The sequence below is a fragment of the Emys orbicularis genome, chromosome 1 (genome assembly GCF_028017835.1).
Source record: "Emys orbicularis isolate rEmyOrb1 chromosome 1, rEmyOrb1.hap1, whole genome shotgun sequence".
NCBI lineage: Eukaryota > Metazoa > Chordata > Testudines > Emydidae > Emys > Emys orbicularis.
In genome coordinates, this window is record NC_088683.1 from 145,153,707 (window position 1) to 145,171,281 (window position 17,575).

Consider the following 17,575-nt stretch of genomic DNA (forward strand, 5'->3'; position numbering starts at 1 on the left):
AGGGGCACCCACACCTGAGGCCCCTTTAATGGCAGGGAATTGATTTGGTGAGATATACCCAAATGATCCTAGCAAGTGACTTGTGCCTCATGCTGCACAGGATGGCAAAAACCTCCGGTGTCCCTGCCAATCTGACCTGGGGAAAAATTCCTTCCTGACCCTAAAAATGGAGATCACTTAGACCCTGAGCATGTGAGGGAGACCCACCAGCCAAGCACCTGAGAGAAATAGTTTTCTATATCACCTGAGAGCACTTGCTTAAGTAGCCCCTGTCCCCTCACGCCAACTCCATGTGGGGTGGAGAATCCATCATTTCCCTTGGTACTTTGTTCCAATGTTTAATCACCTATTTCAAATTTGTCCTTTATTTCTAATTTTAAATTATCTTGCATTAATTTCTTTATTATGCCTTTCTCTGCTAGATGAAAGAACCCTTTAGTACCCAGTATTTTCTCTTTGTGAGGGTATTTATGCACCATAATCAAGTCACCTCTTCATCTTCTTTTTGATAAACTGAACAGATTGAACTCTTGTCTCTCACTGTAAGGCATCTTTTCAGCTCTTTTTAAAATAGCTCTTCACTGCCCCTTGTCCAATTTTTCACAGTTAGTCTTAAAATGTGAACAATGCAACTGGATGCAATGTTTTGGTATTGGTCTTACCAATGTTGAATACACAAATAAAATCAGCGCCCTATTTCTAGTCATTATTCTCTTGTATATACTTCCAAGAATTGTGTTGGCCATTTTGGCCACAGCATCACCCTGGGATTTCATGCTGAGTTGTTTGTCCATTATGACGCATAAATCCTTCTCAGAGTCACATATGTATGACCTTGCATTTTATCAAAGCTCATTTATACAATGGAATTCCCTCCTCAGTCACCTTCACCTGCTGCTGTTCCTTTTCTCTTTCCTTTTCTCCAGGATCTGTGTATGCCATTTTGGGGGGAGTTCTCCTCCTCTCTTTGCCTGTGAGCAATGTGACCCCCCTGGATGGACTGACCAAACCCAGGATTCCTTCAGCCTGAAAGAAGAGGGGAGAGTTGACCTGCTCCCTCTTTAACGCTCCAGTCCCAAGCCCTAGGCAGAGTCAGAAGCCTGGGTTCCCTACTAAAGCACAAACATCCAACCTGGGGCTACCTCCTCTCTCTGGTCATTTCCTTTGTCCTGCACATCTGTCTTGAAGACACAACCCCTGGAACAGATTAGCACAGCCCCTGAGATTTCCTTTCTCAGTCTCCAAGGGTCAGTACACTCTATTACATGTCTCCATAATGTTGTCTTCTGTTTTTCCCTTTCAAAAGTAAATTGATTTATTCCTAGTCTCTTCATATGACCGTCCCACCCCCAAACTTCCTGCTTCCAATCATCTGCTTTCACTTTCTGTCAACCTTTTCTATCTCCATTGTATCTGTGTACAGATGAAGTGATCAGACTGAATGCAGGATTTGTGGTAAAGGAAAGAAAGACATTTCTGTGAAATAGCGATGTACTCTGCATGCATTCTGCTACTGATTTCATTGAGGGTTCATCCAGAGAACACTTCTGGCTTCTCCACTGGTCAGTACTCAGCTCAGCATTGATATTAAACTATATTTGTAGATGGCATTGGAAATAAATATTCCACTGTGTGAACATGATCAGTTTTACTGGGGTTTCTAGTAACAACTCAGTGACTTATTTGTTGTAGCTTTATCGGTTCAGTGGAAATCCAGACTCTGATTAACCTTCCCCTTGTCACTATTGTCTATAAAGTATTTATTATCCTAGCAGAAATATTCATCCTTTGTATTTATCGCTAATGGGGAATTCTTTTCTCCATTTTTTTAATTTCAGGGAAAATTTCCCATTTATCTCCTTGGATTCAATGAACGTTTCAAATCTGAATTTGCTTTAGGAACAACCATGTTGCTCACTGCAGAATGTTCTCTTGCTGGTGTCTCTCTTTTACCACATGTATGATAGAAAATTCAGTAGAACCCCTCCCTCCCCCCCCCCCAACAAATAGCCTGCCCGACCCAGAGGTGGCCCACCCTTGTCTCTTGATTTGTTCAATTTTAGCCTCTCCCTGTGATGAGCCCTGGAAACTGCACAATTCATCTGGCAAGAAAAACTTACACTATGGGGAAGACTTTCAGAAAGGATTTAATAAGAAAAAAGGAACAAATTGAAGCTGAAGAAATTACAGGGATAAAAAATCAGGAAACTTCCATCCTGGCCAATCAATGGGAACTTATACAGAGGAAATTTGTGAACCTTTTCCCACTCGGATTTGAATTTCCTGCAACCTCACACAGATTCTATAGAAACCCCTGCTCTGTCTATCTACTAGGCAGGGACTGTCTCTGGGCATCATGCCAGAGGGAGCATTTCTCAGAGAAAGAGGCAAAGCTTTTACATCATCCCACAGTTATTTGGTCCAATCACATTGTTCTGATACTGATCCCCCAGAGTCACCATGTCCCACATCATCATAACTTGTGTCTCCAGGAGGTAGGAACAGGGTTTCTTTCTCCATCTCAGAGACACCTTCACTCCTTAGCGAGTGCAGATTCCAACCTGAAAACACAAAGGGAGACACATACAGTCAGTGGATCCATTTTATAGCTATGTGTGGCCGCATAGCAAGGGTGGAGTTCACTCTCTGGTATGGGTTAGAAAATGTTCCCTCTTTCTTCTTCTCATTGGGTCCATGACAAGTTTTAATCCATCTCTGTACATATTCTGGAAGTAAAATCCTTGGTTTCCAGACCACTTACAGTTGCCAAGTGAGAACTATATTCAACTGTCACTTCATGTATAAAACCCAACCACTTACCAGGAAGTAGCTCTTACTTAAGGACATTGTATAATTCACTCTGCGCTAATCATACACATAAGCACGTTATTCTTATCAAGTACTAAGCAATGGATATTTGATCGCCACTCCACTTCCTTTAGGGAGGCTGGTGGTGTCTCTGCTCATGACACAGTGGGGATGGGAGGGGAGATGTTAGCTAAGGATAATGGGAAAAGCCTGACTTTTACAGGAAGTGTCACGGGCTCTTTAACATTTGTGCATCAGTAACAGGACTTTGGTTTATAAGATTCTGTCCAAAAGATACAAGCACAGTAAACTCGTGGGAATCCAGTACATCCAGGGTGAGACAGCCACACAAGGATTTGAACCTAGAGATTGAGGGATTTTGCTGCTTTGACCGCGAAGTAGTACACAGCAAGAACTCCCCTTTTCCTGCCACCATTGCAAGCACTGAAACCTCTGCTTTGAGGGAAAGGAGAGAAGGAGAGGTTCCCCCCCCCCCAGGCATTGGGTTGGCCAGGTTTATTCCCTAGCTGTGTAATGCACATTCCGAGCCATCCCATTCTGTAGCCACACTGTGAAGTGCAAACTCACCTGTCTGTAAATCCCTGTTCCTGTCACTCGCCCCAGTGCCTTCCTCATCATTCTGCCCCAAACTAGGGTTATCTTCAGGGTCAGACACGTCTCTGGCATCATCATAACCAGCCCCTGGGACATCTCCAGCCAGGACAGGGGCATCTGACATGAAGATGTGAAGTAATTAAGAGAATATTCACAGTGAAGACAGAATTAAAGTACAAGCTGCAGATGCACCAGCCTCACTGGTCCCTGGGGATCTCTCAGCACTTCCACCCTCAGGGTGGTAAGAAGAGCCCTCCTCTGGAACCCTCAGACTGAGGGATTTTACATATCACATTGATTTGATACATTTCAATAGCTGGTTGAGAGGATCCTAGAGCTCCCAGATGAGCAGGGGAGGGACAGTTCTAGAAAGAGGTGACTGGGATCTAGTCCAGAGGGATTGCTCCACAAGGCATTTCATTACAATAATTACAAATAGAAATGATTTCGAATTGTCCCGAGTTTGTTTCCAGATTCCTAAATTCGACATTATTTTAAAATGTCTTTTCAATGTGTTCTCCTGATAATGTTTACCCCATAAACTACCATCAGTCTCCAATGTACTGACACCACTGGGAGCTAAGCCAGCTAATAAGGTTGGGACATTGACCCGTGGGTGTAAAATCTATATGTCCCACCCACCCCCCTGTCACAGCGTGTCTGACACAGATGTATATAAGCTGCCATAGCTGCATACCAGGAAAGGCTGGCAGGGAACATTGCTGCTATGTAAAGGTCTCTGCTTCAGTGCGTTGTCTTTACAATAGTGAGTAACCCTAGTGCACACGGCAGTGAGGGTCACAGGGCAGTGACCTGAGCCAAGTACCGCGTGGGCAGCTCCTGAGCAAACTGCTCCTTCAGTCCCTGCAATGGGCCTCTGTCGTGACCTAGGACATCACACGCTTCCCTACCCCTGGGCCTCCACACAGCTCTTGTAATGCACCTGGTCAGTGCCCCCAGCGTTATTCCAATAGACAATACTGGTGGGTGAACTTTTGTGGTTTTCTTAACAAACCACTATTGTCCCTACTGGGAAATAAAGTTAAATAAATAAAGATATCCTATCTCCTAGAACTGGAAGGGACCTTGAAAGGTCATTGAGTCCAGCCCCCTGCCTTCACTAGCAGGACCACATACTGATTTTTGCCCCAGATCCCTAAGTGGCCCCCTCAAGAATTGAACTCACAACCCTGGGTTTAGCAGGCCAATGCTCAAACCACTGAGCATTCCCTCTATCTAGCATACCACTATCCCTCCCCTGAAAAAGTTAGTTTTCAGTCAGGGTGACGTTGGTTCCAGGAGGCAGATTCACTGCTCACCTCGGCCGCCTGGAGTCTGGGGGACGTCGTTCAAGGCAGGCTCCTCCACGTTATCGTAATCCAACTGAGACCCCTCCAGGGAAGCTCCCTCTGGAAGAGCAAACACCACACTCAGCCCATGGCACCAGCAGCGTCTCTTCAGCACAGGTGGTGCTTATAATTACAGCTGCTCAGTTTATGCCACCCCATTTATAATTAGAGATGGGCCCAGGCCAGGAAGTTCAGATCTAGGATTTTGCTTCAGCCTGTTATAGTGACAGGTGCCAGCCCCAAAACTGAGATCCAGAGCTGGGGTCGGAATCTGCAAATTCCCCGTCCCCTAAAATTCTGGTGGGTTCAGATCAGTGAGTTGGGCTGAACCCATCTGTAATTATAACACAGGACAATCCTCTCATATCTCTCACGGGATGTGTGTTGAGCCCTGCTGGGCACTGACACCTTCCACCCAAAGAGACTGACCCGTCTGCTCCAGCTCCTCACCTGGGGAGGTCACTGGGAGCCACTCCCAGGGGTGTGTGCTCAGGAGATGGTCACATGTTCCCATCCTGAGATTCTGACAGAAATCCTGTTCAATGGGATTAGACCCAACTGTGTACAATGGGAACCATGTGAGGAGAAATGGCTGCAATTGCAGAAAGTGTCATAGAAATTCTGTTCTCTGCCCAGATTTGGGTCTCTCAGCCTGAGTCTGCCCCTCCCTTGTTACCTTGTTCTGATCCAGGATCGTTTTCCCCCTCGCTGTCTCCGGTGTAATACTGCAGCTTCGTCACCGAGTCACCTGAATAGGAGACTGGAGAGACGAGAACCAGAAATTCATCACAGTGAGAACAGCAGAACTGTGGGACTGGGAACATATCCGGGGCCAGGAGCAGGATTTCCAGTCTCAGTCTATTCCTTCTTCTACAGGAGATGGTGACTCACAGCGACTCTGAGCGGTGAGAGGCTGACACAGACTCCCCAAGAGAAATCTCAATGTTACTGTGGTCAATGTGACTGAGGGGATGATACAATCTGACCTGAAATATACTGGGGTGAGTGAAGGGCACGTCTCTGGCTCCTGGTCCAGGGAAGTTCCACAATGGTCCTGGCCTCCTCAGCCACAGAGGGGACTCCTCCCTCTTAAGGGTAAATATCCACCTCCCCTATGAATCAGTCGATCAGCTCTCTGTGGTGTTTCCAGATTAGGCCAAGACAGGCCCAGAGCAGAGTCTGTGATTCACTGTAACCGTCTTGGCAGTGATGCTGGGGGATGCCCTGAGCATGTTCCCAGAGCCCCACCACAGCACAGCCCTTGGGCAGGATGTTCCCATCAGACATTGAGACAAAATGGCACAAAGGATAAAAGGGCTGTGATTCAAAGTCATGAGGCTCTCCTGGGCTGATCTCTCTGCTCCGGGGGCAGGAGGGAGCCGACCCAGCAGACCAGTGGCTGTGGTGGGAGGGGGGCACAGAACATTTCCTGCGCCAATGCTCCAGAGCAGTTTTCAAGTGATAGTTTAGCCTGGCCCCAGACAGTCGCTTTCCTGACCCATAACTGGTTACACTCCAAGGCTGCAGGATGGGCAGAGTGACATTCACTGTCCCTAGAATTGGGAGACTCAGTATATGGTGGGAAGGAAACCCGTCTCCCTCAGTCTGCATGAGTAATTGCTGGTCTCACCACAGACCCAGCTCCCACAGCTAGAGTGTGGGGGGGGGGGAAAGATGGTTTGGTTCTCTGGCCATTGGGGGAAAAAAGCAAAAAAAACCCAACATTCTTTTGAGTTGAGCCAAAAATGACTTTAAGTTTTGGCAAATGCAATAGTAAAAAAAAAAAAGTTTAATTTTGACTGAAACCATTTGGTGTTCTTTTGGACATTAGTTAATTTTTGTTTGTTTGTTTTTATAGATGAAATTAAAGGAAATTTCTAATGGAAAAATACTATCAAATTGAAAAAACAAATGTTTTCTTTAGTGTTGTACACAAAGAACAGTTCATTTCAGTAACTCCTCACTTAAAGTCATCCTGGTTAACGTTGTTTCATTGTTACATTTCTGATCAATTAGGGAACATGCTCATTTAAAGTTGTGCAATGCTCCCTTCTAACGTCATTTGGCAGCCGCCTGCTTTGTCCACTACTTGCAGGAAGAGCAGCCCGGTGGAGCTAGCTGGTGGGGGCTTGGAACCAGGGTGGACCAGCAGCCCCCCATCAGTTCCCCACTCCCCTAAGTTCCCTATGCAGCAGCTGCCTGCAGTTCAGCTGTGTCGCTCCCCCCACTGCCATGTGATGTTCCTGCCCTCTGCCTTGGAGCTGCTCCCCGAGACTCCTGTGTGCTGTATGGGGGGGTGAGGGGAAGAAGATGGGGGCTAATGTCAGGGTGTCCCCCTCCCTCCTGCTCCTGCACCCTGCTTACCCCATCTTCCATAGAGCAGGGGGGAGACATGACAGAGGGAGCTTCCAGGCAGCTGCAGCTGTGGTTGGGTCTCAGCTTGCTGATCTAACTAACAAGGCAGTGTACTTCTGACCCCACTCTTCATACTTGAAGGGGAAATGTGCATCTCTCTCTCTCTCACACACACACAGGGTATGTGTGTCTGTCCCTGTCTGTCCTCCCTCCTTTCCTGCTGCCTTGTAGAATGTGAGAGTTAACCCTTGAGAGCTCAGCCCAGGTATGTTTTTTGCTGCCCCAAGCAAAAGCAAACAAAAAAAAAAGAGCTCCGAGAGCACAATTGCCAAAGCAAAAATGCCGCCCCTGTAATTGTGCCGCCCCAAACACGTGCTTGGTTTGCTGGTGCCTGGAGCCGGCCCTGGCTCAGCCAATTGCTAGTTCATCATTTAGCAGTAAGGCATTCCCTGGGAAATATCCCACCCTCTGACTCCTCCACCTCAACCAAGCTTCACAATCATCATCACTGTGTACCAGTATTAAATTGTTTCTTTAAAACTTATACTGTATACACACACACACACACACACACACACACACACACACACACACACACACACACACACACACACACACACACACACACACACACACTATAGTCTTTTGTCTGGTGAAAAAAATTTCCCTGGAACCTAATCCTCTCATTTACTTTAATTCTTATGGGGAAATTGGTTTCGCTTAACATCATTTCGCTTAAAGTCGCATTTTTCAGGAACATAACTACAACGTTAAGTGAGGAGTTACAGTATTTGGAACAATTTCGTGAAATTGACAGGAATTTGTGAAATGTTTTGGTGTCTCTTAATCTGAATTTTTCACCACAACATTTTGTAATGAAGACTTGTGCCGAGCTCCAATGACAAGTTCACAGGGCTGAAGCTGCAGTGATTGAACTCTGGGTCAGGGCCTCAGATGGAAAGGGCATTAGATAGCTGCTCCCTGTTAAGAGTGAGACACACAGACCTGAGCGACCGAACATCTCCTGCTTCTCTCTCATCAGGTTATAATCAATCTCCTCGTACACGGCCTCAGAGAAGGGATCCAAGGGTCTTCTGGAACCTGAAAACAAAGGTCAGGGTTTGCAGTGGGTCATTGAAACCAGAGATGGGAAACACTATGGGATCATCCAGCCCCTCCCCCTGGGCCCAGTGCGAGCCTGAACCCTACAGCCCATACCCACTGCTGGAATTTAAATGAGCCAGGTGACAGGGTTTCTTTCCACAACAGCCCTTTGATGATGGTTCCCAGGGTTAGTTCGCTGTCAGGAAGCTTCCTCACATTCATCTTAAATGTTCCCTTTTTAATCTCATCCCATTATTCCGGGCTATTCCCCTTTGGAGCAGTTTAAATAATTCTTCCCCCATGCTGGTGTTTATCTTTTTTTTCCCATCGAGTTTAAGGCCAGAAGGGATCATTAGAACATCTAGTCTGACCTCCTGTATAACACAGGCCACTGCGTTTCACCCAGATACCCCTAGGTTTGAGACCAAAGATGCACTTAGACTAAAGCATTTCAGTCCTCAGCAGAATAAGCTCTTGTGTGCCACAGGTAGAAAGAACAAGCAATGAAGGTACCACCAATGCCCAAGGCAGGCGATCCATTCTTCATGGTTCAGAGGAAGATGAAAATCCCCCAAGGTCCCTTTTTGCCAGTCTGACCTAGGGAAAAATTCCTTCCTGACCCCAAATCTGGCAATCGGTTTGACCCTGAGCATGTGGAAAAGACACACCAGCCAGATATCTTAGAAAGAGCTTTCTCTATACCACCTCAGAGGACTGGTCCAGCCTATCCAGTGTCACATATCCCTCTGTAGCTAATGTCTGATGCTTCAGAGCAGGGCAAGAAACACAACAAAGCAAAACTAAACACAAATATGGGGGTTTCCCAGATTCCTTCCTGACCCCTGCAGGCAACCGGCTGAAGCCCTGAACCATGAGGTCTGATTATAGTCATTGTCTTACTGCAAGTTGTGAATGTTACGTGTATGGTGATGGCGATCCCGTCCTCTATCTTCTTACAATGGAGCTGCTAGCTAATGTATGTACAGTGTTTTATAGAAGTAAAATCCCCTACAAGTGCCAGCTTTCAGTACAATACAGTATAATGCTCCTTTCCTGCACATCTCCTTCCTCAGATTGTCTTTTCTACTGGATCACTCTCTTCACAACTATTTACCACAGCTCTATTTTTATACACTTTTCCCCCCTGAAAATATTTCCAATTTCTCTAGGTCCCTTTTCCATGATGTCTCTCATGATATTCTGAACCCCTCCCTGGGACAGATACTGAAATTCCAGGCAGTATCTTTGGGAATCACTGTATTAAAGCTATGAATGGTTTATGTTCTACTGCATGTGGGAGGGTTACCACAGCTCCTCAAGGAAGAAAAAACAATGAGAAAGTGTGTGTGTGTTGGAGGGGGGGGAGTGTGATTAAGGTGAATCACTGAGATTGTAAACAACTCCAGAAAGGTAACGAACTTCAGGGTGGTTTATACAGACTGGTCCAAACTGGGTTACCAGAGACCAAGAGACAAAGAAAGACTTCTGGTATGAAAGGCTGAGTTTAAACAGACTCAGGGCCTTCATTTTGATTCAGGAAATGGGCAGGACCTTCTGTCCACGGGGATCCCAACACTGAATAGTTGGAGGGACGTTGGTCTACGAGGCTGCCCACGAGGAAGACGGGTGAATTCTGGTATGTTCAGCAAGTGCGGAGGAATTTTTATTGTTTTTAATGTTTTCTGTGTCATACTTTTATCCTAGGAATAAGGTGTAGTTTGCTGAGAGAGAGTTGGGTGGTGACTTGTAACTGCTGGCAATGCACTGCTCATAGCCCTTGGGGAGAATGCACAGCATGGGGGCTGGCCTGTAGGCAGACTGGTTTGCTGGGGGTATCACAGTGGAAGGTGGGGGGGGTGCAGTATTAAAAACTCCTGGCCACAAGGAGGTGGGACAGGGGGTTCCCACCCAGAGACAGGTGACGGCTGGAGGCCTGAGTGGGCACTCCTGGAGTGGATCACCGGAGGGTGGGGGGGGATACAGATGCAGATTCTCTGAAACTGTAAAGGTCCCTAGCTAGCATCATCTCCAGATTTCATGGCTGGGCTGTCCCACTGCCAGACAGTTAATGAAATATTAAATGAGAGAGGAGTTAGGCACCCTCGTCCACCCCACCCAGCCCGGTATCACCCCTCACCCTGACACCTGCAGCCCCCCTGCTATTGCAGAGGCATTTCACACAGTGACACCAATCAGCACCCACCTCTGCGCTGTGCCCTGGCACTTCGCACCTGCGCCCCCAGGATGATTAAGACCAGGCAGAGCAGGGCCCCCAGGATAATGCAGACGACCATGGGCACCGTGACTCTCCCACTGTTGGTCGGAGGGCGTCGCGGGGGACCTGGATGGAAATGAACATGCGACAAGGAGAGATTATCCTGTGAGATTCGGGGGAAGGAGGGGGACCTGGGGAGCTCCCCAGTCACTCATTGCACGGCCCAGGACAGCAGGGTAATGAGCTGGGACAGTCTGTGCGCTATGGGGGCAGGTCACAGGCTGCTGTTTAAATCATGGGCCCTGCCCTGTCAGCTGGAGCCAGAAGACAGCAATCCTCTGGCTCAGCAGGGCCTGCAGCTCCCAGGTGTCATTCGCCCTCAGATGTCACAGGCCAGGGAAAGGAGCTCCTTCCCTCAGGCTGCAGCTTGCAGCTCCTCCTCTGTGACCCAGCACCAGGGAGATTTAACCCTTGATGGGAGGAGGGGGAAGCTTTAACTGGGGTATTTGGAAAATCTGTCCTCTCTGTCACACCTGCAAAGGGAAAGGGAGGAGAGGTGGAGTCTGGAGCGAGGGGGAGGTGACGTGTTTGTTCCTGGGGGAAACCTCACCTCTGAGAGTCCCTGGTTGTCTTCAGCTGTCACGTCCACAAACTCCCTCACAGCAGCACAGGGCCTGTTTGTTAGTGATTTAGGGCCCAAGTTCCTTGTGCTCTGTGCAGCCATGAGCACTCTAGTAACAAACCAGAACACTGGGGCCTGTGATGAATGCAGGGGCTATGTGGGCTGACGCCTGAGCCAATCTGACCCCACAAAGGTTCCACCCCACAGCATCCATGATTCTCCTGCACACAGGAGATGGGAGGGCCTGGTCTGGGACCAAAGGGATAGGGGGGTGGGCTGATCCATCCATCTCCCTGAAAATTACAGCATGTAGCAGAAACATCTCCTGTCACTCACCTGCGCAATTCACAGCAGCATCTTCCTTATGACCACAGTTGCTCTCACCCCAGGGCTTGGCAGGACAGTCCCAGAGAGATGACTCTGTCCCTCTGCAGTTCACCTTCTCCACCCAGATGGGACCAGTCCCCTCACCGAATGCAGCCTCGCCCGGGGCAGATACAGCAGTTCCACAGCCCAGTAGTTTACACACAACGTTAGCATCCGCCATGTCCCAGGAATCATCACAAACTGTTCCCCAGGAGCCACGGTACCAAACCTCCACTCTCCCCGAGCATCTGTCCTCTCCTCCCACGACACGTAACTTCTCCTGGTCTGGAAATGCAGAAACCTCACATGTTACTGGGACAGCTGGGAAAGTCCTTAGGGACCAAGAGTGAGACAGTGAGAAGCAGAGATACCTGTGCAGCTTGGAGAGTTCGGGCACTCGGTAAACAGGGTCTGAGTTGGTTTTGCTTTTTTTCCTATGGAGAGAAAAAGCTGAGGTGAATGCACTGGTTTGTGTGTGTGATGTGGGAGTAGAATTTATCTGTATTTTAAACCCCTAATTTCAGCACTGTATGAACTGAAATGTGAACTCTGGGTCACTGAATACCTAATTAATTTGCTATTCAGCTGTTACTCAGACACACAGGCTGACATGCACACAGACTTGTGCAGGATTCCAGTTCTGACCCAAACTGCACAGCCTGGGCCCATCTCTGATTGTTCATCCCAAAAGGATTAATAACCACAGAACTGCCTAATGACGGTCTCTAGCGAGAGGCTTTTCTAGGATCTCACACTACCTTATCACACTGTATAACACTGGTCTCTTTTATAATTAATTGATTAATTTCCATGTTTGTTGTTAATCAGACAAATGCTTATTACTATAAAACATCATGAAAATATGTTTGTATCTTGTGTTGAGAATTTACATCTGCCTACACTGAGATGTGAACAACAACAAGTTCTATGCTAACCCTTCAATTAATTGAACACATCACATATATGTGTGTCTGCATGCATGCAGGTAGTTTCAGGATTACCAGTGCAAGAAATATGGGTCTCTTCTGCTCGGTTATCACATGACTTTGGATTCCAGGGCTTTGACGGGCACCGCCAGAGGGAGCTGTTCTGCTCACTGCATGCAACATGGTCCAGCCACGTGGGACCAGAACCTGCTCCATATTCAAAGTCATTTGCAATCTGCCCTCCATCTCCACAGTTCAGTTGTTTGCAGACAATTGCTGGGGTGACTCCAGACATCTGATTGGAGCAAACACTGCCCCATGTCCCATTGTAGAAAACCTCCAGCCGCCCTGCACAGTCACTGTCGCTCACCAGCCTCAGATCTGTGAATTCTAGAAGGAAAGGCACAAAAAGGGAATTTAAATCAGATGATTCTGAAATGAACTGGGGTGTGAAGAGTGAAATCTCAGCGATTGCTAACGATCCTGTGCATCATTCTGCAGGAGCTACTGCTAGAGAACCACTCCAAGAATGAGAGACTCCTTTGCACACCACATGCCCCATAGAAATACAGTGGGCATCTCTGGAAGGCCACCATTTACCAGCAGCTACATTCAGATTGTAATAGATAAAGGCCGGGAAGGATTGTGACATTGGCAGGCCAGATGCCAGCTCTTGCCCAGGCTGCAGCTGAGAACTGACAATCTCATAGCTGGAGACCAGGCCAGGTCACCTGTGTGTTAGTTTTGCTCAAAACAAGTATTAGTCTGGTAGGAATGTATTTTGTGTTTAGACTCTATGAAATGGTGGTTAGTTGCTGCAGGCATTAATCTCACTTGTAATGTCTGTGGTCCATGCTACAAGAAAATATGTAAGTTTTGCTTTATAACTGAAAATATTTGCTCTGAACTTGTGAACTCAGGCATGGGAATGATCCCCCCCATCCATCCCCTGCATGTAGTACATGCAGAAGGCCTCATCCCATCGCTTTGAAGGCTGGACGGGGGAAGTAAAAATAATAGATGTGAAAATTGTTCATCTTTTTGGCTGTTTGAACTGTGACAGGGCTAGAGACACCAAACTGAAGCCAGAGACCCCAAGGGGTTACCCCTGCGTCAGCGCTGAAGGACATTTGGAATTGACAGATCACTACAATTCTGTCCCTCCTAGGATGTAAATGGTAACTCATTTGTGTGTAGATGTTTGCTTGCTTTAACCTATAAATAACCCTTTTATTTCTTTTTCCTAGTCAATAAACCTGCATATAGTTTATTACAGGATTGGCTACAGGCATTGTCTTTGGTGTAAGATTCAGGGTACCAACTGATCTGGGGTAAGTGACTGGCCTCTTGGGACTGGAAGCAACCTGAATGTAGTGTGATTTTTGGTGTAAGTGACCAATTATCACTAACTCCAGTTTGTCTGTGTGACAAGATAGGCTGGAGAGTCGAAGGGGACTGTCTGTGACGCCATGGGAAGATTCATAGATTCATAGACTCTAGGACTGGAAGGGACCTCGAGAGGTCATCGAGTCCAGTCCCCTGCCCGCATGGCAGGACCAAATACTGTCTAGACCATCCCTGATAGACATTTATCTAACCTACTCTTAAATATCTCCAGAGATGGAGATTCCACAACCTCCCTAGGCAATTTATTCCAGTGTTTAACCAACCTGACAGTTAGGAACTTTTTCCTAATGTCCAACCTAAACCTCCCTTGCTGCAGTTTAAGCCCATTACTTCTTGTTCTATCCTTAGAGGCTAAGATGAACAAGTTTTCTCCCTCCTCCTTATGACACCCTTTTGAATACCTGAAGTCTGCTATCATGTCCCCTCTCAGTCTTCTCTTTTCCAAACTAAACAAACCCAATTCTTTCAGCCTTCCTTCATAGGTCATGTTCTCAAGACCTTTAATCATTCTTGTTGCTCTTCTCTGGACCCTTTCCAATTTCTCCACATCTTTCTTGAAATGCGGTGCCCAGAACTGGACACAATACTCCAGCTGAGGCCTAACCAGAGCAGAGTAGAGCGGAAGAATGACTTCTCGTGTCTTGCTCACAACACACCTGTTAATACATCCCAGAATCATGTTTGCTTTTTTTGCAACAGCATCACACTGTTGACTCATATTTAGTTTGTGGTCCACTATAACCCCTAGATCCCTTTCTGCCATACTCCTTCCCAGACAGTCTCTTCCCATTCTGTATGTATGAAACTGATTGTTCCTTCCTAAGTGAAGTACTTTGCATTTGTCTTTATTAAACTTTATCCTGTTTACCTCAGACCATTTCTCCAATTTGTCCAGATCATTTTGAATTTTGACCTTATCCTCCAAAGCAGTTGCAATCCCTTCCTGTTTGGTATCATCTGCAAACTTAATAAGCGTACTTTCTATGCCAATACCTAAGTCATTGATGAAGATATCGAACAGAGCCGGTCCCAAAACAGATCCCTGCGGAACCCCACTCGTTATACCTTTCCAGCAGGATTGAGAACCATTAATAACTACTCTCTGAGTACGGTTATCCAGCCAGTTATACACCCACCTTATAGTAGCCCCATCTAAGTTATATTTGCCTAGTTTATCGATAAGAATATCATGCGAGACCGTATCAAATGGCTTACTAAAGTCGAGGTATACCACATCCACCACTTCTCCCTTATCCACAAGACTTGTTATCCTATCAAAGAAAGCTATCAGATTGGTTTGACATGATTTGTTCTTTACAAATCCATGCTGGCTATTCCTATCACCTTACCACCTTCCAAGTGTTTGCAGATGATTTCCTTAATTACTTGCTCCATTATCTTCCCTGGCACAGAAATTAAACTAACTGGTCTGTAGTTTCCTGGGTTATTTTTATTTCCCTTTTTGTAGATGGGCACTATGTTTGCCCTTTTCCAGTCTTCTGGAATCTCTCCCGTCTCCCATGATTTTCCAAAGATAATAGCTAGAGGCTCAGATACCTCCTCTGTTAGCTCCTTGAGTATTCTAGGATGCATTTCATCAGGCCCTGGTGACTTGCAGACATCTAACTTTTCTAAGAGATTTTTAACTTGTTCTTTTTTTATTTTATCTTCTAAACTTACCCCCTTCCCATTAGCATTCACCATGTTAAGCATTCCTTCAGACTTCTCGGTGAAGACCGAAACAAAGAAGTCATTAAGCATCTCTGCCATTTCCAAGTTTCCTGTTACTGTTTCTCCCTCCTCACTGAGCAGTGGGCCTACCCTGTCTTTGGTCTTCCTCTTGCTTCTAATGTATTGATAAAAAGTCTTCTTGTTTCCCTTTATTCCTGTAGCTAGTTTGAGCTCATTTTGTGCCTTTCCCTTTCTAATCTTGCCTCTACATTCCTGTGTTGTTTGCCTATATTCATCCTTTGTAATTTGTCCTAGTTTCCATTTTTTATATGACTCCTTTTTATTTTTTAGATCATGCAAGATAGATATAGTGATCCAGGACTACGTTCCCTCTAAGTTGGGTGGCCACATGGCCGCAGAGCAGGATATCAAGGGCCCTGTAGGCACGCAGTCACAGGGGCCTGGACTGGAGAGGCGCCTCTTCCTCAGCCCCGAAGCTGCTGCAGCCGGGGACAGGGGCCTCTCCCCTGGCCCGAGCCCTGGATCTGCCATGGCCAGGGAGAGGTTCCTCTCTCCTGATCCTGGAGCTGCCACAGGGGGAAAGAGGTGCCTCTCCCCTGGCCACAGGCTTCTGCAGCAGGAGAAGGCTGGGGGAAGTCCTCTCTTCCCGCCACAGCCCCAGGGCATCCTGCACCCCAAACCCTTCATCCATGGCCCCACCTAGTAGCCCCACCCCAACCAGAGCCCTCACTCACCACATACTCCAACTCTCTGCCCCAGCCCTGAGCCCCCTCCTGCACCTGAGCCCCTCATCTCCGGGCCCACCCCAGAGCCCTCACCCCTAACCAGAGCCCTCAGCCCCCACACTCTAACCCTCTGCCCCAACCCTGAGCCCCCTCAGAACCCCAAACCCCTCATCCCTGGCCCCACTCCAGAGCCCGCACCCCCAGCCAGAGCCCTCACCCTGTGCACCGCCACCCTGTGCACCAGCCCTGAGCTGCCTCCCACTCTCGGAACCCCTCGGCCCCACCCCTGCCACACATCACCTCTATACTGGTGCACATAACAAAATTCATTCCACACATGGATGTAAAAAATTAGAGGGAACATTGGTCCAGGAGTTCACATCTGTTACTGTCTTGGTGAAATCTACTTGTAGAACACACCACCAGTTTGGGGTATTGCCTTGTTTCTCACCATCTGCGCTGAGGTGGGCACTCAGAGCCGTGAGCCACTCCAGACAGCATGACAGGGATCATGAGATCAAATAATTTGACCTTCTGTAAAACAGCTGCATAGAGCCCAATAACTTGAGTTTGATGTAAGCATCGCTTCCAGAAAGGCATCCGGTCTAGACAGGAAGACGTCAAGAGATGCAGAATGCACCATTTCCCTGGTAGTTTGTTCTGATGGTTAATCACCCTCCCTGTTAAAAACCTGGGCCTTATTTCTGATGTGAATTTGTCTGGTTTCAGCTTCCAGCCATCGACTCTTGTTCTGCCTTTCTCCATTAGATTAAAGAGCCCTTTTAGTAAGTGGTATGTTCTCCTTGTGAAGGAACTTATGCACTGTAATCAAGTCACCTCTTGATTGTTTTGATAAGCTAAACAGATTCAGCACCTTAAATCTCTCACCGTAAGGCTTTTATTCAAGCCCTCAGATCACCTTTGTGGCTCATCTCTGCTCCCTCTCCAATTTTTCTGGATATCAGAACTGGACACAGTATTCCAGTATCTGTCTCACCAGTGCCATATACAACAGTAAAATTTAGTCCCCTCTCCTACTCACTACTCCCCTGTTTATACATCCATGGTTCGCATTAGCCCGTTTTGCCACAACGGCACTGGGACATGGGAGCTCATGTTCAGTTATTTATCCACTAGGACCCTACATCCTTTTCAGTCACTGGTTTCCATGATATAGTCTCCTTCAGATACCTGAGACGCAGCATTCTAACATTAGGGAAATCTTGCAATATCTCCAGTATCTCTGAGTGGGAGTTGAGGACGTTCTAATGGTGACCCTGGTAGGTAGTTACACAAGAGAAAGGGAGGCAGAGACAGCCAGGGAAAGTATCATTCTCAACAAACTCTTTAAACATCTGCCCCCTCCATTAAATCCCCTGGTAACCATGCTC

General features: G+C 47.1%; 1 protein-coding gene across 1 annotated transcript in view; it reads right to left on the reverse strand.

Moving 5' to 3' along the window:
- Positions 1-2,412: 2,412 nt before the first annotated feature.
- The window catches only part of LOC135886914 (scavenger receptor cysteine-rich type 1 protein M130-like), a 40,593-nt gene continuing 25,430 nt past the window's right edge, over positions 2,413-17,575 (reverse strand). Inside the window, exons 6-15 of the mRNA XM_065414726.1 lie at positions 12,436-12,741; positions 11,806-11,868; positions 11,405-11,719; positions 10,949-10,979; positions 10,435-10,577; positions 8,133-8,228; positions 5,449-5,532; positions 4,743-4,832; positions 3,397-3,540; positions 2,413-2,561 (exon numbers count right to left, since the gene is read on the reverse strand). Of these exons, the coding sequence (XP_065270798.1) occupies positions 2,413-2,561; positions 3,397-3,540; positions 4,743-4,832; positions 5,449-5,532; positions 8,133-8,228; positions 10,435-10,577; positions 10,949-10,979; positions 11,405-11,719; positions 11,806-11,868; positions 12,436-12,741 (1,421 nt within the window). The remainder of the gene's footprint in view (positions 2,562-3,396; positions 3,541-4,742; positions 4,833-5,448; positions 5,533-8,132; positions 8,229-10,434; positions 10,578-10,948; positions 10,980-11,404; positions 11,720-11,805; positions 11,869-12,435; positions 12,742-17,575) is intronic.